At 45.2% G+C, this 23608-nt stretch overlaps 1 protein-coding gene across 12 annotated transcripts in view; it reads right to left on the bottom strand.

Moving 5' to 3' along the window:
* LOC140202500 (uncharacterized) overlaps positions 1-23608 on the bottom strand; it is a 182925-nt gene that overhangs the window by 74636 nt on the left and 84681 nt on the right. For all 12 annotated transcript variants that reach the window (XR_011887109.1, XM_072267415.1, XM_072267417.1 and 9 more), the window contains one exon: positions 5891-6041. Coding sequence is in view for 11 of the 12 variants with exons in the window: in XM_072267415.1 (XP_072123516.1) it covers positions 5891-6041 (151 nt within the window). In the remaining variant the exon portion in view is untranslated. The remainder of the gene's footprint in view (positions 1-5890; positions 6042-23608) is intronic.

Here is a 23608-nt window from a genome sequence, read left to right on the forward strand (position 1 = left end):
TGTCCGCTCTTTTCCCTCTATCAATAATGCAAGCACATTTGCATGTGTCTCCAATTGCTTTACGTGCTTGTAGACATTGCTGGAATGTTAAAAATGGGACGACCATCTTGTGCAGAGCAAGATTCCAGCAGCATTAAACATAGAGTAGTAGAGCACAGTACAGGCCATTGGCCGGCACTGTTATGCAAACCTTTTAATCTACACCAACATCAAAATAACCCTTCCCCCTCCCATGGCCTTTCTATCGTCCATGTGCCTATCTGAAAATCTCTTAAATGTGCATAATGTATCTGCCTCTACCATGGCAGCGTAATGGTTAGTGTAACGTTATTGCAGTGCCTGTGACCTGGGTTCAGTTCAGCCGTGGTCTGTAAGGAGTTTGTACATTCTCCCTGTGACCACGTGGTGTTCCTCCCACATTCCAAAATTAATAGGTTAATTGGTCACATGGTTTTCAATAGGCAGCATGAGCTTGTTACGCGAGAAGTACCTGTTACTGTGCTGTATGAAATTAGAACATTAGAAAATTAGAAAGATTTTGACAACAGGCCATTCAGCCCAACAAAGCTTGCCAAATTCCTATTCACATCGTGTGTTGAAATACCTATCGAGTTTAGATTTGAAAGTTGAAAGCTCGAGTTGATTTCTCAACTACACAACTAAGTAGTTTGTTCCATCTGGCCACAACTCACTGTGTAAAGAAATGCTTCCTGATATTAGTCTGAAATCTCCCTTTAACCAGTCTCTACCTATGGCCCCTTGCCTTGTTGATAGATTAATTTTGAATTAGCAACTGGCTAATTCACCTTACTTATACCCTTAATGATTTTGAACACTTCTACCATGTCTCCTCTCATTCTATGTCTTCCTAGGCTAAAAGGATTTGATTCTTTCAATCTTTCTTCATAGCTCCTACCCTGCAGACCAGGAACGAGTCCTGTTGTCCTTCTCTGAGCCCTCTTCAGTGTGTTCACATCCCACACAAAATATGGAGACCAAAATTGTACACGGTACTCAGTGCAAGGCCTCATAAACTGAAGGAGAACTAGACTTGAACTCCACTCATTCTATTAGCTTCCTAATCACTTCTGTGCATTGTCTAGATGTTGATAGTGAAGAGTCTACCAGGACACCCAAATCCTTCTCCTACAGCCCGCTTTCTAACTCAAGACCCACCCCCCTACTGTATATTTGTACCTAATATTTCCACTTCCTATGTAATATTTTGCATTTACTTATATTAAAGCTCACCCGCCATTTATCTGCCCACATCTGATTTTGTTTAGATCTAACCATATAGATTTTGCTGCCTGAACGTTAAATAAATCTCGGCATAGTTTTCTCATCTACCAGCACCCCTGGCAGTGCGTTCCACACACCACCACTCTGTGTGGAAAAACCTACCTTTGACATTCCCCTATACTTTCCTCCAATCACTTTAAAACTATATCCCCTCCTGGTAGCTCCTACTGCCCTGGGAAGAAGACTGCCCACTCTATCTACACCTAGGCAGTGTGAATGCACACAGTCTTTTTCCGAGGGGAAGGAAGACCCAAAAGCTGGGGGGTGTGGTGTGGTCTGACCGGTGCCTTATAAAGCCTCAGTAGTATGTCCTTGCTTTTATACTCTCGTCCTCTTGAAAAGAATGCTAATGTTGCATTTGCTGCGCTTACTAGTGACTCAGCCTTCGGGGAATCCTGCATAAAGACTCTCAAGCTTCTTTGCACCCCTGAATTCTGATTTTCCTCCCCCATTTAGAAAATAATCTATGCCTTTATTCCTTCTACCGCATTCACTCTATCTAGGTCTTTCAATATTCGATGGATTATAATTAGATTCACCACCCCCCCGCTCCATTCTTCTAAGCGCGAGCAAGTACAGACCCAGAGCTATCAAAAGGTCCTCGTATTTTAACCCTTTCATTCCCAGAATCGTTCTCATGAACTGCCCCTGGACCCTCTCCAATGCCAACACATCTTTTCTTCCCTTTCTTAGATAAGGGCCCTAAAACTGCTCACCATACTCCAAGTGCAGCCCAACTAAAGCCTCAGCATTACATGCTTGCTTTTATATTCTCGTCCTCTCGAAACAAATGCTAACATTGCATTTGGCTTCCTTACCACCCACTCAACCGGCAAGTTAACCTTTAGGGAATCCTGCACGAGGACTTTTAAGTCCATTTGCACCTCTGATTTCTGCCCATTTAGAAAATAGTCTAGGCTTTTATTTCTTCTACAAAAGTGCACAAGTATATACTTCTTCTGCGCAGTGCTCCATCTGCCACTCCTAGGAACTGGGAAGTTTACTGCCAAGAGCGAAGTTCACAAAACGCAGCTCACTCCCCTCTCCGAGGAGCTGATGAAAGGATTCCCCTGATGACTGACATGATGCTGATTGGAACTACCCTTCCTTTATTTGACAGTCACCAGTCTCTTTATCAACTGTGACAAAACGCCAATCAAAGTGACCCCGAGGAAGAATGGTAGCGTGGGTGGGGGGAAGCACAACATGAGGAAGGGTTGCAAGAGATTTCTGAGACCCTGGAAGGACAGTGTGTGGTCTAAGGAACCCTCGCTCCCTCCAATGCACCCACAGGATTTACTGTGCTTACATAATCACTCTCCAAATAAATCTTAGACCTGCCTCAAAAGATTAAACTCCGCAGTGATTAGCTGGTCACTGTTAAACGTTGAACACTGCTTGAAAGCAGCTGAATGCTAAGTACATATTGCAGGTCTCTGCATCAAGGGCGATCTCTGTATGCCTGGTTGTACATGTAAAAAAAGTTACCTTTATTGTTAATCTGTCAGTGGAATGAAAGTTTACTGAATCTACAATATCTGCCGAAACCAATACAGCAATTATTTAGAGATTTATTTATTTATAAGACTTTAAGATATCAAAATAGAACTAGGCTACTCAGCTCATCCTGTCTGTTCGGCCATTCCATCATGGCTGATTTATTCTCCCTCTCAATCCCATTCTCCTGCCTTCTCCCTGTAAGCTTTGACACCCTGACTAATCACAGATCTATCAACCTACGTTTTAAGTCTACCCAGTGATGATGTCTGTGATAATAAACCTGATTCTGATATATAAGGCAGATAACAGGAAACTTTTGCTGGTGGCAGAGGGCAAAGTTTAAAGGTGAGGGCTAAGAGACTGAGAAGGGTGAATGGAATCTGAAACTTGCTTCCTGAGTGGGTGTTGGAGGCAGAGGCTCTCACGACGTTTGAGAACAGTAGCAAGAGGAGTATCTGTTACTTAGAGATACAGCACAGTAACAGGCCCAATGAGCCCACACCTCCCATCACACCCATATGACCAACTAACCTACTAACCCTTACATCTCTGGAATGTGGGAGGAAACTAGAGCACCTGGAGGAAACCCTCACAGTCACAGGGAGAACGTACGAACTCCTTACAGTCAGAAGAAGGAATTGTACCCTGATCACTGACACTGTAACAGTTAACCACGACGCTACTGTTTTGTATGACTTGAAGTCAAATTCTATTTGTCAAAGGTCCTAAAATGCATCTTGTGATGTTTTAACTGAGTTAAGGGAATTAAATAAGTGTTGGCGTGTGGCCAAGTAGTTAAGGCGTTCGTCTACTGATCTGAAGGTCGCTAGTTCGAGCCTTGGCTGAGGCAGCATGTTGTATCCTTGAGCAAGGCGCTTAACCACACATTGCTCTGCGACGACACTGGTGCCAAGCTGTATCGGCCCTAGTGCCCTTCCCTTGGACAACATTGGTGTCATGGAGAGGGGAGACTTGCAGCACGGGCAACTGCTGGTCTTCCATACAACCTTGCCCAGGCCTGCGCCCTGGAAACCTTCCAAGGCACAAATCCATGGTCTCACGAGACTAACGGATGCCTATAAAAGAGTCATAAAGAAGAGCATCAAACATCTTAGTCCGGTGGTTCCCAACCTGGGATCCACTGACACCTTGGTTACTGGGAGGGGTCCATGGCATAAAAAAGGTTTGGAACCCCTCTTAGTCTGTGCTTGATTTTTAAAAAATTAGGAATAAAATATAGTGTAATACACTGCTTCAGAAGGAGCTGAATCTTCGGCGATCTCTTTGCCATGGTAATGTAGAGCTTAGTGCGATGCTATTACAGCTTGGGACGTTCCAGAGTTTGGAATTCAATTCCAGTGCCATCTGTAAGGAGTTTGTACGTCCCTCCCTGTGACCGCATGGGTTTCCCCTGGGCGCTCCTGTTTCCTCCTACAGTTAGTAGGTTAAATGGACATTGTAAATTGTCCCCTGATTAGGCCAATGCTAAATAGGTGTGTTGATGGATGGATCCCGCAGCCCCACCTCCCAGCCATACACCTCAGCCTAAAACTTCCAACCCTCCTGCACACCCCCATAAACCTGAGCCCTCTCCCCACCAGGGAGCCAAGTTCACCCCACATCACCAGTTTAACACTACCACACCACCCCACAAACATCCCCAACCCTACCCTTCACCCTAATCCTAACTTCCAATGGACCGCACAGCCCAACTAAACCGGACAGCACCCACAAATAACCCAAGCCTCACTCCACAAAGGGGCTTACATAACACCAGCCCCCACTATCCCCAGTCCTTTGCCCTACCCCTAAACCTAACATCACCAACCCTCCTACACAACCCCATAAACCCAAGTTCTCACCCCACCAAGGGGCCAAATTCACCGACTATCACCCACAGGGCCGGAAGGGCCTGTTCCACAGTTTATTTCTAAATAAGTAAATAAACTCACTGAGCGTTAATGATGCTCAGTCTTTGAAGTTTGGATAGGAAGGGAATTGAATGATTTGGGGGTCAGAATCAGGTATATTGACACTGCCTTATATGAAGTAAAGTTTGTTGTTTTGCAGTAGCAGTACAGTGCAAGGACAAAAAAATTACTATAATATTACAAGTTATATCAATAGTGGCATCAAAGGACTTGATGAAAACCTGGATGGCTGGGGCAGTAAGTTCAGAATCAGAATCAAATTGATCGGACTTGTATGATGTGAAAATGACAATGTGCAACAGCAAAGTAAAGGCATCCGTTAGTCTTGTGAGACCATGGATCTGCGCCTGGAAAGTCTTCACTCTCCAGGGCGCAGGCCTGGGCAAAGTTGTATGGAAGACCAGCAGTTGCCCATGCTGCAAGTCTCCGCTCTCCATGCCACCGATGTTGTCCAAGGGAAGGGCATTGGTACCCATACAGCTTGGCACCGGTGTCGTCGCAGAGAAATGTGTGATTAAGTGCCTTGCTCAAGGACACAACACATTCCCTCGACTGGGGCTCGAACTCACAACCTTCAGGTAGCTAGTCCAATGCCTTAACCACCTGGCCACGTGCCAACATGTGCAACAGCAGTACAGTGCAAAGCCACAAAGGTTAATGTCAATTTTGATAAGATTAGAAGAGTGTTTAAAGGCTCTGGGCCTGTACTCACAGGAGTTTAGAAGAATGAGAGGGATTCTCTTAGACACCTATTGAATGTTGAAAGGCCTACATAGAGTGGACATGGAGAGAATGTTTCCTACAGCATGGGAGTCTAGGACTAGATGGCACAGCCTCAGAATAGAATGATGTAGAACAGAGATGAGGAGGAATTTCCTTAGCTAGAGGATGGTGAGTCTGTGGAATTCATTGCCAAGTTATTGAGTACTGTATATTTAAAACGGAGGCTGATAGGTGTTTGATTAGTAAGAGTGTCAAAGATTACAGGGGAAAGCCAGGAGAATGGGGTTGAGAGAGAAAGTAATTACCCACGATCAAATTGTGGAACAGACTCAATTGGCTGAATGGCTTAGTTCTGCTCTCATGTCTTATGGTCTTGCAGTCTTTTGATTGACAACACAAAGATGTAATGAGAAAGAAGCAAGTCTTAAACGTACTGACTGGCGGTGGAGAGGAGCCTTGTCCTTTCTCGCCGGGCGAGACGCTGACTTCAGACTGATGGGCCTTCTCAGGGAGGGCCGCTGTCCAAGATTCCTGCGCTATAGAAGCGGAACATGGTGATGGAGTCGTCCTGCTCGACTGTGCAGCCTAAGTGCAGATGTATAAAATTCAGCAATGCAAAGTAAGGCAAGAAGTTTCTCCTATTGTAAGACTCATTTCAATGTTTGAGATTATAACGTTCCACAACTTAATGTAAATAAATTAATTAATCAAGCAGCCTGCTCAGAACTGAATGCACGTCATGTAAAGAAACTGAATATCCCATCTCTCTAGTCATCTCTCAATCCATCCCTATGTCTATTTCATAGAAACATAGAAACATAGAAAATAGGTGCAGGAGTAGGCCATTCGGCCCTTCAAGCCTGCACCGCCATTTATTACGATCATGGCTGATCATCCAACTCAGAACACCGCCCCAGCCTTCCCTCCATACCCCCTGACCCCCGTAGCCACAAGGGCCATATCTAACTCCCTCTTAAATATAGCCAATGAACTGGCCTCAACTGTTTCCTGTGGCAGAGAATTCCACAGATTCACCACTCTCTGTGTGAAGAAGTTTTTCCTAATCTCGGTCCTAAAAGGCTTCCCCTCTATCCTCAAACTGTGACCCCTCGTTCTGGACTTCCCCAACATCGGGAACAATCTTCCTGCATCTAGCCTGTCCAATCCCTTTAGGATCTTATACGTTTCAATCAGATCCCCCCTCAATCTTCTAAATTCCAACGAGTACAAGCCCAGTTCATCCATTCTTTCTTCTTATGAAAGTCCTGCCATCCCAGGAATCAATCTGGTGAACCTTCTCTGTACTCCCTCTATGGCAAGGATGTCTTTCCTCAGATTAGAGGACCAAAACTGCACACAATACTCCAGGTGCGGTCTCACCAAGGCCTTGTACAACTGCAGTAGTACCTCCCTGCTCCTGTACTCGAATCCTCTCGCTATAAATGCCAGCATACCATTCGCCTTTTTCACCGCCTGCTGTACCTGCATGCCCACTTTCAATGACTGGTGTATAATGACACCCAGGTCACGTTGCACCTCCCCTTTTCCTAATCGGCCACCATTCAGATAATAATCTGTTTTCCTATTTTTGCCACCAAAGTGGATAACTTCACATTTATTCACATTAAATTGCATCTGCCATGAATTTGCCCACTCACCCAACCTATCCAAGTCACCCTGCATCCTCTTAGCATCCTCCTCACAGCTAACACTGCCACCCAGCTTCGTGTCATCTGCAAACTTGGAGATGCTGCATTTAATTCCCTCATCCAAGTCATTAATATATATTGTAAACAACTGGGGTCCCAGCACTGAGCCTTGCGGTACCCCACTAGTCACCGCCTGCCATTCTGAAAAGGTCCCGTTTATTCCCACTCTTTGCTTCCTGTCTGCTAACCAACTCTCCACCCACACCAATACCTTACCCCCAATACCGTGTGCTTTAAGTTTGCACACTAATCTCCTGTGTGGGACCTTGTCAAAAGCCTTCTGAAAATCCAAATATACCACATCCACTGGTTCTCCCCTATCCACTCTACTAGTTACATCCTCAAAAAATTCTATGAGATTCGTCAGACATGATTTTCCTTTCACAAATCCATGCTGACTTTGTCCGATCATTTCACCACTTTCCAAATGTGCTGTTATCACATCCTTGATAACTGACTCCAGCAGTTTCCCCACCACCGACGTTAGGCTAACCGGTCTATAATTCCCCGGTTTCTCTCTCCCTCCTTTTTTAAAAAGTGGAGTTACATTAGCCACCCTCCAATCCTCAGGAACTAGTCCAGAATCTAACAAGTTTTGAAAAATTATCACTAATGCATCCACTATTTCTTGGGCTACTTCCTTAAGCACCCTGGGATGCAGACCATCTGGCCCTGGGGATTTATCTGCCTTCAATCCCTTCAATTTACCTAACACCACTTCCCTACTAACATGTATTTCGCTCAGTTCCTCCGTCTCACTGGACCCTCTGTCCCCTACTATTTCTGGAAGATTATTTATGTCTTCCTTAGTGAAGACAGAACCAAAGTAATTATTCAATTGGTCTGCCATGTCCTTGCTCCCCATAATCAATTCACCTGTTTCTGCCTGCAGGGGACCTACATTTGTCTTTACCAGTCTTTTCCTTTTTACATATCTATAAAAGCTTTTACAGTCCGTTTTTATGTTGCCTGCCAGTTTTCTCTCATAATCTTTTTCCCCTTCCTAATTAAGCCCTTTGTTCTCCTCTGCTGAACTCTGAATTTCTCCCAGTCCTCAGGTGAGCCACTTTCTCTGGCTAATTTGTATGCTGCTTCTTTGAAATTGATACTATCCCTAATTTCTCTTGTCAGCCACGGGTGCACTACCTTCCTTGATTTATTCTTTTGCCAAACTGGGATGAACATTTGTTGCAGTTCATCCATGCAACCTTTAAATGCTTGCCATTGCATATCCACCGTCAATCCTTTAAGTGTCATTTGCCAGTCTATCTTAGCTAATTCACGTCTCATACCTTCAAAGTTACCCCTCTTTAAGTTCAGAACCTTTGTTTCTGAATTAACTATGTCACTCTCCATCTTAATGAAGAATTCCACCATATTATGGTCACTCTTACCCAAGGGGCCTCTCACGACAAGATTGCTAATTAACCTTTCCTCATTGCTCAAAACCCAGTCCAGAATAGCCTGCTCTCTAGTCGGTTCCTCGACATGTTGGTTCAAAAAACCATCCCGCATACATTCCAAGAAATCCTCTTCCTCAGCACCTTTACCAATTTGGTTCACCCAATCTACATGTAGATTGAAGTCACCCATTATAACTGCTGTTCCTTTATTGCACACATTTCTAATTTCCTGTTTAATACCATCTCCGACCTCACTACTACTGTTAGGTGGCCTGTACACAACTCCCACCAGCGTCTTCTGCCCCTTAGTGTTACGCAGCTCTACCCATATCGATTCCACATCTTCCCGGCTTATGTCCTTCCTTTCTATTGCGTTAATCTCTTCTTTAACCAGCAACGCCACCCCACCTCCCCTTCCTTCATGTCTATCCCTCCTGAATATTGAATATCCCTGAACGTTGAGCTCCCATCCCTGGTCACCCTGGAGCCATGTCTCTGTGATCCCAACTATATCATAATCATTAATAACAATCTGCACTTTCAATTCATCCACCTTATTACGAATGCTCCTTGCATTGACACACAAAGCCTTCAGGCGCTCTTTTACAGTTCTCTTAGCCCTTATACAATTATGCTGAAAAGTGGCCCTTTTTAATGCTTGCCCTGGATTTGTCGGCCTGCCACTTTTACTTTTCTCCATAGTACTTTTTGTTTCTACCCTCACTTTACACCCCTCTGCCTCTCTGCACTGGTTCCCATCCCCCTGTAGTGAACTAACCTCCTCACGCCTAGCCTCTTTAATTTGATTCCCACCCCCCAACCATTCTAGTTTAAAGTCACCTCAGTAGCCCCCGCTAATCTCCCTGCCAGGATATTGGTCCCCCTAGGATTCAAGTGCAGAATTTCAGAACCAGAATCAGTTTTATTATCATTGATGTATGTCATGAAATTTGTTGTTTTGCAGCAATACTTAAAAATTACTATAATTTACAATAAGAATATAAACAAATAGAGCAAAAAGAGAACAAAATAGTGGGGTGGTGTTCATGCATCCATGGAATGCTCAGAAATCTGATGGTGGAGGTGAAGACACTGTTCCTAAAACATGGCTGTATGTTGTCAGGCTCTCTGGTGGTAGGAGTGAGAAGAGGGCATGTCCTGGGTGGCAACGCTCCTTGAAGGTGGATGCTGCCTTCCTGAGGCATCACCTTTTGAAGACGTCAGTCAATCCAACTATCTATCTATCCGTCTTTTCCACACTTTCTCACTCAGCCTATCTTTCTGTTTCTGTCTCCATTTATCTCTCTCTCTCTTCAACTCTCTATCTATCCATCTCTCTATCTGACACTTTATGTCTCTCCTACTACCTGTTTATTGGTTTTCTCCAACTCAATTCAAGTCACATTTATTGTCATTTAACTATATACGTGGACACCACCAGATGAGACAATGTTTCTCCAGATCAGGGTGTAAAGCGCAGTAGTACACATAACACAGAGACAACACACAATAACTTAGGAAAGTAAGAAGTAATTTACAAATGAATTATGCATAGATAAACAAAGTAAAGTGCATAAATTAAATATTGTCAGGTACAGAACAGATTAACCAGTGATACTTCGAATGAGATGCGTCAGGGAGTTCAGAAGCCTAATGGCCTGAGGAAGAAACTGTTTCCCATCCTGACCGTTCTTTTTTTCATGCAACGGAGCCTCCTGCCGGATGGTAGAAAATCAAAAAGGATCCTGGATGGATGGGTGGGATCCTTAATAATACTAAGGGCCCTGTATATACAGCGCTCCTAATAAATGTCCCCAATGGATGGTAGGGAGACCCCTATGATCTTCTCGGCTACTCTCACAGTCCTTTGTTGGGACTTCAGTTCTGACTGTGTCTCTCTCTCTTTCTATCACTATCTATCAGTTATTTGCAATTTTCCTGCATGCCAACAGAAATGAGGACAACTTTATTTTGCAGTCAGTCGTACACCTGTAGAATTCATTGCCATAAATGACTGTGGGGGCTCAGTCATTAGGTGTAGCTAAAATGGAGGTTGATGAGTGCTTCATTACTAAGGGTGTCAAAGGGTACGGGGAGAAGACAGGAGAACAGGGTTGAGAAGGAAAATTTATCAGCCTTGGTGGAATGGGGAGAAGATTTGATAGGCCGAATGGCCTAATTCTGTTCCTATGTATTAAGGTCTTATGGTCTGACTTTTCTGACACCCAGTGCATGATACTTGTGTACAGAGCTACAAGAAATCCCAGATGTGTGCTGTTGTACTGATTCTCTTCCCTGAGGGCAGTTGACATCTTTCCAGAACCCACTCACAAAGGAAAAAGGTTGTTTCAATTACAGAGAGAGTTAAACTCAAATTCAAGTTTAATTATTATTCAGCCATTCACAATAATACAGCCAAATGGAACAGCATTTCCCGGGACTGAGGTGCAAAGCACAGTACCGACAGTCACACACAGCGCACAGCACATCAAGCACATTTAGTTATGATAGCAGAAAAACATAGTCACAAAATAAAGATAATCTAGCCCAAGTCCCTGAGTGTCACAGCCTGTAGATTGACGGTGCATGGGATGTTGTCCTGGAGCCATGTTTCTGCAAGAACAAGCCCACAGCAGTTCCTCATCTCGCTCAGTGCAGCCGCAGACAAAAGCAGTCCAGCTTGTCTTCCACTGAGTGAACACTGGAGAGCAGTACTGATGGGATGGGCCAGCCCCCAACCCAGCACGGAATCCAGCTCTCTCCCACACCGCCTCTGAAGTCTCCTCCCCTGGGTGGCTGCAAAATGCAACCCTGCCGCATGAGGGCCTCGTCTGCGCAAGGCACAAAAACTCAGAGTTAACTAACTTGTTATGACTTTGCACCTTATTGTCTGCATGCATCACACTTTCTCTCAAGCTGCAGCACTTTATTCTGTTATTGTGTCCCTTGTGCCTCCTCGCTGCACTGTTGTAATGAATTGATCTATACAAAGAGTAATAAAGTTTTTCACTGTACCTCGGTACATGTGACAATAATAAACCAACTCCAGTTCCAGCTCATAAAAGCAGAGGAAAGGACTGACAACACACACAAACGCTGTTGCAACTCAGCAGATCAGGCAGCATCTATGGAGAGGAATAAACAGTCAGCGTTTTGGGCCGAGACACTTCATCACAACTTACACTTCAATAACACTTAAACTGTCCTGCAGAGTGTCACAGCCAGTGATGTACTTTCCTCAAGTGCAAGTACTCAGTTTTGGAAGGTGAAAGGCTCTAAGGCTCCAAGCTGGTGCTGTCAAAGAATTACACTGACCACCGTGTTACCTCTTAATCCCATTCTCCTGCCTTCTCCTTGTAACCTTTGACATCCTTACCCATGAATCTCTTGTTTAAATGTACCCAGTGACTCGGCCTGCACAGCCATCTGTGGCAATGAATTTCACAGATTCACTACCTTCTAGCTAAAGAAATTCCTTTTCATTTCTGATTTGAATGTGTCCTCTGGCAGAAGACTCTTCCACTATGGAAACATCCTCTCCACGTGCACTCTCTCTAAGCCAGGGGTTCCCAGCCTTTTTTTTCAAAATCAGAATCAGAATCAGGTTTATTATCACCGGCATGTGTCGTGAAATTTGTTAACCTAGCAATGGACCCCTACTATTGAGTGAGGGGTCTGTAGACCCCAGGTTGGGTACTTGTGAGAAGGGCTATCAATCTTTGCCCTTATCTTTCCTTCCTGGGAGACTCTGACCCCTAATATTAGGGTGGGAGAACTCCCCCCCAACCCACTCTTGCAGTGAATACTGAACTCGTGGCAGGATTCCAACAGGAGAAGCCTCCTTGACTTCAGTCGCCATGCTTGGAATTGAGCCTGCTCCCTGCTGATACATCCAATTCAGCTCCACAGTCCAGTTCACCTTGCCTACCCCACTATCCAATTGTCAGTGCTGCTGAGGTGCTGTACGATGTACACTGATGAGGTCGTTTTTCACATTTGCAGTTCAGTTCACACAGGTCACATATTTCAATCCTGCTTGCTCTTTGGAATTGTAGTTGGGATTGGAATCGGTTCATTGTCACGTGCACATTCTTGTAGATTATTCCTGCAGATCTGATCATTACACGGTGCTTTGAGCTAGTACAAGGTAAAGTAATAACGGAATGCAGAATAAAGTCCTGCAGCTTCAGCGAGAGCACATTGCAGGCAGACAATGAGGTGTAAAGACCTTAGAGGCGGGAGGAGAAAATGGCGACGCGACGCAGCGCGCGCAGCTCTCCGGTGAAATGATATCGTATTTGTAAGTAGGATGCCGTGCACAATTCTGATTTGATGGAGACAGATGTGAGAAGGCACAGAGGAACATCTGGAGAAATTTCTGAAATGCCCGGTTCACTGCCGCTGCTACTGTGTGATCGAGAATCTCCGGCGGGAAGGCCCCAAAACCCCCGGCTTTGCCTGCTGCTGACGACCGAGGCTGAGGTCGAAGCATTCAGCAGAGATGGTGCTCAGTACTCGGTGTCAAAGGGCTGATCGGAGCTCGAAGTTTTTGGACGACTCAGAGTCAGACTGTGGTCGGGCATGGCAGGGAGAGTTTTCTTCCTTCGCCCGTCTGCGTGAGATGTGGGACTTTCGAGAGACTTTGAACTTTTTTACTGTGCCCATGGCCTGTTCTTCATCAAGTTATGGTATTGTTGCACTGTTGTAACTATATGTTATAATTATGTGGTTTTTGTTAGTTTTTCAGTCTTGGTCTGTCCTGTATTTCTGTGATATCACACCGGAGGAATATTGTATCATTTCTTAATGCATTGCTAAATGACAATAAAAGAGGACTGCGTGTCCTCATAATCTAATCTAAAGCTATTTTATTGAAAGAGTACAGATAAAAATTACAAGCATAGTGCCAGGTCTTGAGGACCTTAGTTATAGGGAAAAGTTGAATAGGCTAGAACTTTATTCCCTGGAGTGCAGGAGAATGAGGGGAGAGTTGATATGGGGTATACAAAATGATGATGAGTAGAGATAGGGTACGTTTGTAAATGCAAACAGAGGTTTTCCATTGAGGTTGGGTAAAGCTAAAATGAGAAGTCATGGGTTAAGGGTGAAAGGTGAATTATTTAAGGAGAACATGAGGGGGAACTTCTTCACTGAGAGGGTGGAACGAGCTGCCAGCAGGAGTGGTGGATGTCAGTTCAATTGCAAATTTAAGAGAAGTTTGTTTAAGTGCATGGATGGGAGTGGTATGGAGGGCTGTGATCCAGGTGCAGGTTGATGGGATGAGATAGAATACCAGTTTGGCACAGACTAGGTGGGCTGAAGGACTTGTTTTTGTGCTATAGTGCTGTACGACTCTGTAACTTTATGACTCTATGCCAGAATGAGGTGCTCAGGTTTCCTCCCACATTCCAAAGTTTAAGGTTACTATGTTGTGGGCGTGCTATGTTGGTGCCCGAAGTGTGGCGCCACCTGTCAGCTGTCTCCAACACATCCCCGGACTGTGTTGGTCATCGACATAAACGGCACATTTCAGTGTGTGTTTCGAGGTTTCAATGTACATGTGATCATCTTTCATCCTTAAGGTCACCTCTCAGCCTTCTCTGCTCCAGGGAGAACAAACCCAAACTAGCCAGCCTCCCCTTATAACTGTAGTATTCCAATCTAGGCAACATCACTGAGGAAACTTATCATTCCAATTTCTTAAGTACCTTTGATGTCCATTCAGCTCCGAACTGCACTTATAATTTTGTAATCATCCAGAGCTATCCCTGTGTGTGAGGAAGGATCATAAACGGCTCCCTCATTCTCCTGACGCCCCGAAGAGTGCTTGGATTCAGTCCATCTGACCCAGGTGTCTAATAAATATTCAGCACATCAGTGTCCAATTAGCATTTTCTTCCTAATCCCTCTGTTCCGTCTCAGCATCAGAACCTCTCTCTCGTTCACAGTTAGGAGGTCACACAAGTGACCCCGACAACAACAGTTGAAAAAAAAAATCATTTACCATTTGTATTCTTTCATGTTCAAAACCGCTCTCTCACACTCGCTCTCCCTCGGTAGGACTGCACAGTTAGTATGCTTTCAGTGTGTTGCACGCATTGGGGGAGAGAGAGAGAGAGAGAGTGAGAGATAGAGAGAGAGTGAGTGTGAGAGGGAGAGAGAGAGCATGAGAGAGGGGAGGGAAACATATGTAAGAGAGAGGGGAAAGATATATGAGAGAGAGAAAGAGAGAGTGTGTGTTAGAGAGCGAGGAGGAGACAATATGCAAGACAGAGATGAGAGGGAGAGGGGAGAGAGAAAATGGTGAGAGAGAGGAGAGCAAGAGTGAGAGAGAGGGGCTTGCGGAGTATGGGAGAGAGAAAAACAGAGTAGAGAGAGTGGAGAGAGAGAGAGGGGATAGAGGGTTGGAGAAAATAAGTGAGAGCAAGAATGCAGATGAAAGACAGAAAGTAAGGGCAAGACAAAGTGAAAGAATGTGGGAGTGAGAATGAGAGAGAGGGGCAAGAACGTGAGAGAAAGAAAAAAACTGGACAGGGTGGGGGAGAGGAAGAAGCACAGAATGAGTGAGAGAGAAAGTGAGAGTGTGAGTTAGAATAAGCAAGGCACCGTGAGAGAGAGAGAGAGAGAAAATCAGACAGAGTGAGAGACAGAAAAGAAGAGGTTGTGAGACTGAAGGAGATAGTGTGTTGAAGAGCAAGAGGGAGAGAGATGGAGAGAGTGAGAAAATGTGTGAGAAAGAAAGAAGATCAGAGGCTGCACTGGGGAGATAGAGAGGAAGAATTAGAGAGAGTGAGCAAGAAAAAAGAGGGAGGGAGACAGCTAGAGGAGAGAAAGATAAACAGACAGACAGAGGGGAAGTGAGGGGGGGGTAAGGCTCCACAGTCTTCTTTGAGATTGAAGATTGTTTAATGTTATTTCCTGTTCAAAAGTGTAAAGGAGAATGAAATAACTGAGACTCCAGAACTGATGCAGCATAGAAATACAGAAGGTTTTTCTCTTTGAAGGGGGATGAGATGTGAATTGATAGAGGTATACACGATGGTAAGAGGAATGGATATAGTGCACGGCCACCGCCTTTTTCCCAGGGTAGCTGATTAAGGTGATTGGGGGGAAGTATAGGAGGTAATATCAGGGGTACATTTTATACAGAGAGTGGTGAGTGCAGGGAACACTCCGCCAGGGGTGCTGTTAGAGGCCAATAGGTTACGGGCATTTAAGAAACTCTTAGATAGGTACATGTATGGTAGAAAAAATTGAGAGCTGTATAGGAGGGAAAGGTTAGATTGACCTTAGAGTATGTTAAAAGGTCAGCATAACATTATGAGCAAAAGGGTTGTACTGTCCTAATAAAACACAACATAGGAGCAGAATTTTACCATTTGGCCCATCGAGTCTGCTCCACCGTTCCATTATGGCTGATTTATTATCCCTCTCAATCCCATTCTCCTGCCTTCTCCCTGTAACCTTTGACACCCTATTAAAGAACCTGTCAACCTTTGCTTTAAATATACCCAATGACTCGGCCTGCACAGCTGCCTATGGCAATGAATTCCAGATTCACCACCCTCATCTCTGTTCAAAGTGGATGTTCCTCTGTTCTGCAGCCTCGCCCTCCGGTACTAGATTTGGCCACTTTAGGAATCATTCTCCCCACATCCATTCTGTCTAGGCTTTTCAATATTTAATTTCAATGAGACCCCCCTCATTCTTCTAAACTCCAGTGAATACCACACCAAGCTCCCAGTCCAGGCTCGAAGTCCAGAACCCCAGGGGCGGATTGACCTGTTGCTTGGTGTAGGCAGTCTGGCTGTGAGGGTTGAGGGCAATCACTCAGTGCTGCGAGATGGGGGTTCAAGGCTGCACCCTGGCAACATAGTGAGGCTGCCCATTGTCGTGGAAAAGAAGCAGTCACTCCCAGAATCATACAGCAGGCAGACAGGCCCTTTAGCCCATCTTGCCCATGCTAACCATGGTGTCTATAGGCTACTCCCCTTTGTCCGTGTTTGGTCCGTATCCCTCTAAACCTTTTGAGTCTGATTCTACATCCCAACAGCCTCTGCCTGAATGAGTTGCCCCTCTGGTTCCTATCGAGTATCTCCCCTCTCACCTTAAACCTATGCCTGCTGGGATTGATCTCCCATCCCTGGGAAAAAGACGTAGGGCGTTCACCTTATTTATACAACTCTAAATTGGGACAAAGTGTGTGTGCGTGTGTGTGTGTGTGTGTGTGTGTGTGTGTGTGTGTGTGTGTGTGTGTGTGTGTGTGTGTATGTGTGTGTATTATACATATTTGGATGTCACATAGACGTGTGTTTATATACAATGTGCGTATGTCATAGAGCCGTAGACAAGTACAGCACAGAAACAGGACCCTCAGTCCATCGAGTCTGTGCTGAACATTTCACCTGTCTATATCCAATCGACCTACACCAGGACCACAACCCTCCAAGTCCCTATCATCCAAGCACCTATCCAAACTTCTCTCCAACATTGAAACTCACTTCTGCTGACAGCTCGTTCCACTCTCACAACCCTGAGTGAAGAAATTTCACCTCATGTTCCCCTTAAAATTTTCACCCCTTCTTGGTCCCCCTTAAACTTTAGTGTGTAGACAATTTATGCGTGTGAATATTCTCAAGTGCATATACAGTGTAGTATGTTCGCATGTGCGCATGAAATTAAGTATATGAATTTTTTTAATGTGCTAGTTTTTGTGTGTACTTTTGAGTATGTGTCTATTTGTGAGTGCGCGTTAGTAGAGGTGTGTGTGAGCATGCGCGTGCGTGTGCATGCATGTGCATTTGTGAGTGTATGTGTGTATGTTTGGGAATATGTGTGTGAGGGTGTGTGTCAGCGTGAATATGTGTGTGTGTGTCTGCTTGTGTGTATATGTGTGTTTGTGTGTGAGTGATTATGTGCATGTGTACGTGTGTGTCTGTGTGAGAGAGAGTGTACCTCTGTAACTCTAGATTAATGAGACAAAGAATACTATGTGTCCATGTGCATTTTTACTTGTGTCAACCAGGGAGTTCGGAAAGGTAACAGTGACGAAAAGATTGGCTCTCCCAGGAGAACGAGGATGAACGGACAGATGGGTGCAACAGCAGATGGATAACTGAGGGGGCCCACGGGAATGTGATTCATTGGACACTGTCACCCTGTGAGTCATGCCCTGTAGCACATTGACAGAATTCCACAGCAGAACCAGTGCTGTTTCTCTCAAACTGTCATTAACGTACATCAGAATCAGAGTCAGGTTTATTATCACGGACGCATGCAATGTGATTTGTTGCTTTGAAGTGGCGGTAGAATGCAAGGCATAAAACTTACTATAAGTTTAAAAAAACAGTGCAAAGGACGAATAATGAAGCAGCATTGATGGGCTTATGGACCATTCAGACATCTGATGTTCGAGGAGAAGAAGCTGCTGAGTGTAGGTGTTCAGACTCTTGTACCTCTTGTGGTAGTAATGAGAAGAGGGCATGCCCTGGATGATGAGGGTCCTTAGGGATGGCTGCTGTCATCTGGAGAAATCACCTCTTGAAGATGTTTTCAATGGTGGGGAGGCGTGTGCCAGTGAAAGAACCGGCTGAGTCTACAGCCCTCTGCAGCCCCTTGTGATCCTGCGCATCGGAGCCTTCATACCAGGATGTGATGCAGCCAGTCAGAAAGCTCTCCACTGCACATCTGTCAACATTTGTAAGCATCTCTAGTGACATAACAAATCTCAAACTTCTAATGAAGTTTGGTCACAGGCATTCCTTCTTCATGATTACATCAATGTGTTGGGTCCACGATAGATCCCCTGAGATGCTGATGTGCAGGAGCTAGAAGCTGCTCACCGTTTTCACCGTAGACCCCTCAATGAGGCCGATGTGTGTTCTCCTGACTTCCCTTTCCTGAAGTCCACAGTCAGTTGCTTGGTCTTGTTGATGCTGAATGCAAGGTTGTTGTTGTTGGCAACCAGCCGGTCTATCTCACTTTTGTACCATCTACCAGCAACAGCAGTGCCATCGGCAAATTTATAGATGCTGGTTGAGCAGTGCCTGGGTGTAGAGGGAGTAGAGCAGTGGGCTAAGAATGCCTCCTCCAGCTGTACTGGTGTTGTTGTCAGTGACAACTGACCACGCCCTCTCCACCCTGCCTCTCACCAGCCTCAGAAACGCCAAGGGTCATGGGATCAGGAGCTGGCCACTCGGTCCATCAAACCTGTTCCACCAGCTCAAATTCAAAGTGGAGCGCTACGGCAGCATCGCAGTTAGCTATTATAACTCAGGGCATTGGAGTTCAGAGTCCAATTCCAGCTTAACCTCTGCCAAAGAGGAACACCACAATAGCATACCAGTCAGTGTAATGCTTTACAGCACCAGTGACCACTGATCTGGGTTCAGTTCCCACCACAGTCTGTAAGGAGTTTGTACGTTTTCCCCGTGACCTCGTGAGTTTCCTCCGGGTGCAGCAGATTCCTCCCATAGTCATGCAATTCAAGACGTACGGGTTAACGGGTCACTGTAAATTGTCCTGTGATTAGGCTAGTGTTAAGTAGGTGGGTTTTTGGGTGGTGCGGCTCACTGTGCCAGAAGTTCTGCACTCACTGTGCCAGATGTTCTGCACTCTGTGCCAGATGTTCTGCACTCTATCTCGGTATCTCGAAATAGTCAAAATACCTATATTCAGTGTGTCACATGTAATACCTTGAGATTCATCTTCTTGTTGGCCCTTACAGTAGAACAGAGAAATACAATAGGATCAATGAAGGCTTACACACAAAGACTGACAACTAATATGCAAACAAAGATAAGCTGTGCGAATACAAAATATAACAAATAATAATAATAATAAAAATAACCAAATAAATACTACTAAGAACATGAGGTGTAGAGTCCTTGAAAATGAGTCTGTAGGTTGTGGAATCGATTCAGTGGTGGAGTGAGTGAAGTTATTCACGTTGGTTCGGGAGCCTGATGGTTGGAGGGTAATAACTGTTCTTGAATCTGAGGCCCCTGTACCTCCTCCTCAATGGCAGCAGTGAGAAAAGAGCATGGCCAGATGGCGGGGGTCCCTGATGTTGGACATTGCTCCTTGTGGATGTGCTCTGTGATGGACTGGGCTGCAACCACTACTTTTTGTAGGCTTTTCTGTTCCAGTACATTGGTGTTTCATTGCCAAGCCATGATGCAACCAGTCTGTATGATCTCCACTGCATATCAGTAGAGGTTTGTCACTTTTAGATGACATGCTGCTGAATCTGTGCAAACTTCTCAGAAAGTGGAGGTGCTGCCACACCTTCTTTGTAATGGCACTTGCATGTCGGCCCAGGATAGATCCTCTGAAATGGTAATGTTGAGTAATTTAAAGTTACAGACCTGGTCCAGCTCTGATCCCCTGAAGAGGACTGGCTCATAGACCTCTGCTTTCTTCTTCCTGAACTCATGGGGCTCCTAGATCTGAACCTCAATTTTTGCCTCTGGTGGCCACCAGATTGTACTGTTAAGTCTGGCGATCTCTGTTACGTTCAATATCAAGCTCATTGAGGTTGAGGTAAGCAAGGAGGAGACGCTGTTACCAACTGGGGTCTCCCGACAACGAAACTGTAGAGCAGCAGTGTGGCTCAGTCTGAAGTTGGAACAAAACCCCCCCGTCTTGGGCTGTGGGTAGAACGCTGCACCCATCAAATCCCAGGACACACTGTGGAGTGTACAGATCACAGTCAATGGCTCCTCTGCATCTCACCATTCCCCCACCTCTCAGTGAGATTGCCAACTCCATTTAACCACCAACAATATGGAGCCTTCCCTCAGCACTTCCTGGCTGCTGCTGTAATACTAAGTCCTGACTGATCCTTGGACCCTCAGATTGGTGGCACTCCTTCAGTGCTGCCCCTCACCCCTGAGAGTGCAGTCCCCGAGTACCGGTGCCCCGACAAGACAGCATGTAACCACACGGCCATTAGACACAGGATCAGATTTAGTACATCGAGTCTGTTCCACCATTCCATCATGGCTGATTTATTATCCCTCTCAATCCCATTCTCCTGCCTTCTCCCCATAACCTTTGATACCCTTACTAATCAAGAACCTATCAACCTCTGCTTTAAATATACCCAATGACCTGGTCTCCTGTGGCAATGAATTCCACTGATTCACCACCCTCGGGCTAAAGAAATTCCTCATCATCTCTGTCCCAAAGGGACATCCTTCTATTCTGAGGTTGTGCTCTCCAGTTCTAGGCTCCCCACACAATAGGAAACATTCTCTCCACATCTACTCTATCTGGGCCTTTCAATATTTGACAGGTTTCAGTGAGATCCTCATCAGTTTTCTAAACTCCAGTGGATACAGGCCCAGAGCCATCTAATATTCCTCACGCGTTAACCCTTACATTCCGCAATCATTCTTGTGAATCTTCTCCGGACCCTCTCCAATGCCAGAACATGCTTTCTTAGATAAAGGACCAAAACTGCTCACAATACTTTAGATGTGGTCTGACCAGATCCTTGTAAAGCCTCAGAATTACATACTTGCACCCAGGACTGCCTCTCACCCACCCCAAGGGAGCAGGATTCCCTGAGCACTGCCCCTCTGACAAGGTGGCATTTACCCAGGCCTGCCCAGCCGGAAGAGCAGTAATCACTTAGTGGCACCCCGCCCCGCAACTATGTTCTGCTCTCTCTGCATTATGTCTCAAGCAATGTATCACTCCTTCAACATTGCCCCCCCAACACCACTGTCCCTCCATTCTCACCCCATCTCTGTAAGATCGCTCCCTGACATATCCTCTGCCATCCGATATCTGAATGGATATTGAACCCTTGAACACCACCTCACTACTTTTTTATTTCTGTTTTTGCACTGCTCATTTAATTTTATATATATCATTTATTTATTTATTTATAAACTGTGAAGTATATACAGTATATATATTTGCTGTATTCATAGTTTTTACTCCATTATCATGTATTGCATTGTACTACTACCACAAAGTTAACAAATTTCACGACACATGCCAGTGATATTAAACCTGATTCAGATTCTAAACACTGCACCCCTACAATCGAGAATATCTTCAAACTATGGAGACTCAGGAAGCCAGCATCCATCTTTAAGGGCCCTCACTGTCCGGGACGTGCCCTCTTCTCATTACGACCATCAGGGAGGAGGTGGTTTTTGGGACAGTGAGGACAGTCTGTGAGTCCACTGGGGAAATCAAAGGCCCAATGCCTGCAAACCTACAAGTGCAATGGAGGCCAGGGCTCGGAGGTGGCCTGTGTGTGGGTGAGTAGGTGGACGGGAGGGAGGAAAGAGACTTGTTCTGCCGTTGTTATTCTGCTGAACTTGTTGGTGCCAGAATGGGTGACGACATTTGTGGGCTGCCTCCAGCACATCCTTGGGTGTGTTTGTTGTTAACTCAAACAACACACTTCACTGTATGTTTCAATGTATATGAGATAACTAGATCTGAACCGGAAGACCCACACTCAACGTTTTAGGATACAGCTTCCTCCCCCCCGCCATCAGATTTCTGAATAGTCCATCAGCCATGAACACCATTTTGCTGTCTTTTTGCACATTTGTAAAATACTGTGCATTCCTGATTGTAACTTCAGGTATTTTTTATGTACGTATTGCACTGTACTGCTGCAGTAAAACAACAAATTTCACAGCATATTCCAATGATAATAAACCTGACTCTGATTCAAGTTGAAGTTGAAGTTTATTGTCATCTGACTGTACATATATACAACCAAACAAAACAATGGTTCTCCAGACCATGGTGCACCCACACAACATACATCACACACAGCACATAAAACAAAATATTGCCATAAATAAGTTAATATATTATAATTTAAAATGCATGTGGTGCGCAGTACAGGTAAACAGCAAACAGCTCGCTGTCCTAGGGACAAGACCTTGGTGATGGCAGAGTATTCATTAGTCTCACAGCCTGAGGGAAGAAGCTGTTCGCCAGTCTGACAGTCCTAGTCCTGATGCTCCTGTACCTTGTTCCTGATGGTAGTGGGTCAAAGAGATTGTGGGATGGGTGGTAGGGATCCTCAACAATGCTTCACGCCGTTTCTCCACAACACTCCGGGTAAATGTCACAAATAGGGTGGGGGGAGAACCTGGTGATCCTTTCGGCCTCTGTAGGGTCTTGTGGTGCAATGCCTTGGAGGTTCAGACAATGATACAGGTAGACAAGACACTCTGAATGGTGCTCCTGTAGAAAGTTGTTAAAATGGGAGCGGGGAGCCTTGCGTGCCTCAATCTCCTCACAAAGTGAGGAGCACTCTTGACTAATGACAAGGTGTTGTGGGTCCAGGTCAGATTGTCTGTTATGTGCACACCAAAGGACTTTGTGCGTAACACTCTGTCTATGGCAGAGCCTGCAGTGAAGTACACCAATACAGTGCTCTCAAATAACGAGAAGCTCCCTCAGTACTGCCCAACAATTGAGCTCATGTGTCTAATCTAAGAGCCTCTTAGCCTCCACCAAAAAGGGTAGCGTAGCAGCCGGTGTAATGCTTTACAGGGTCAATGATCACCGATAGGGGTTCAATTCCCACCACTGTCTGTAAGGAGTTTGTACATTCTCCCTGTGACTGCGTGAGTTTCCTCCGGGTGCTCCGGTTTCCTCCCACAGTCCAAAGACGTCTGGATTAGAGTTAGCAATCCAGGGTTAGTAAACTGTGGGTATACTATGTTGCTGCTGGAAGGATGGCAACACCAGTGGCACAGAGGAATGGCGATCCTCAGACTGTGCTGGTCATTGACACAAAATCGACACATTTCACTACATGTATCAATATTTCAATGTTCGCTTCACAGAAAAAGCTGATATTTAAACTTGACAAAGTCTGAAAATGCTGGAAATCCAAAGCAACACACACAAAATACTGGAGGAACTTAGCAGGTCAGGCACATTATCCTTCGAAACTTTCGGCATCTCCATAGGGATCCTACCACTAAACATATCTTTACCTCCCCCCTTTCTACTTTCCACAGGGGTTGCTCCCTCTGTGATTCTCTTGTCCATTCGT

This window comes from Mobula birostris, chromosome 9 (genome assembly GCF_030028105.1).
Source record: "Mobula birostris isolate sMobBir1 chromosome 9, sMobBir1.hap1, whole genome shotgun sequence".
Taxonomy (NCBI): Eukaryota; Metazoa; Chordata; class Chondrichthyes; order Myliobatiformes; family Myliobatidae; genus Mobula; species Mobula birostris.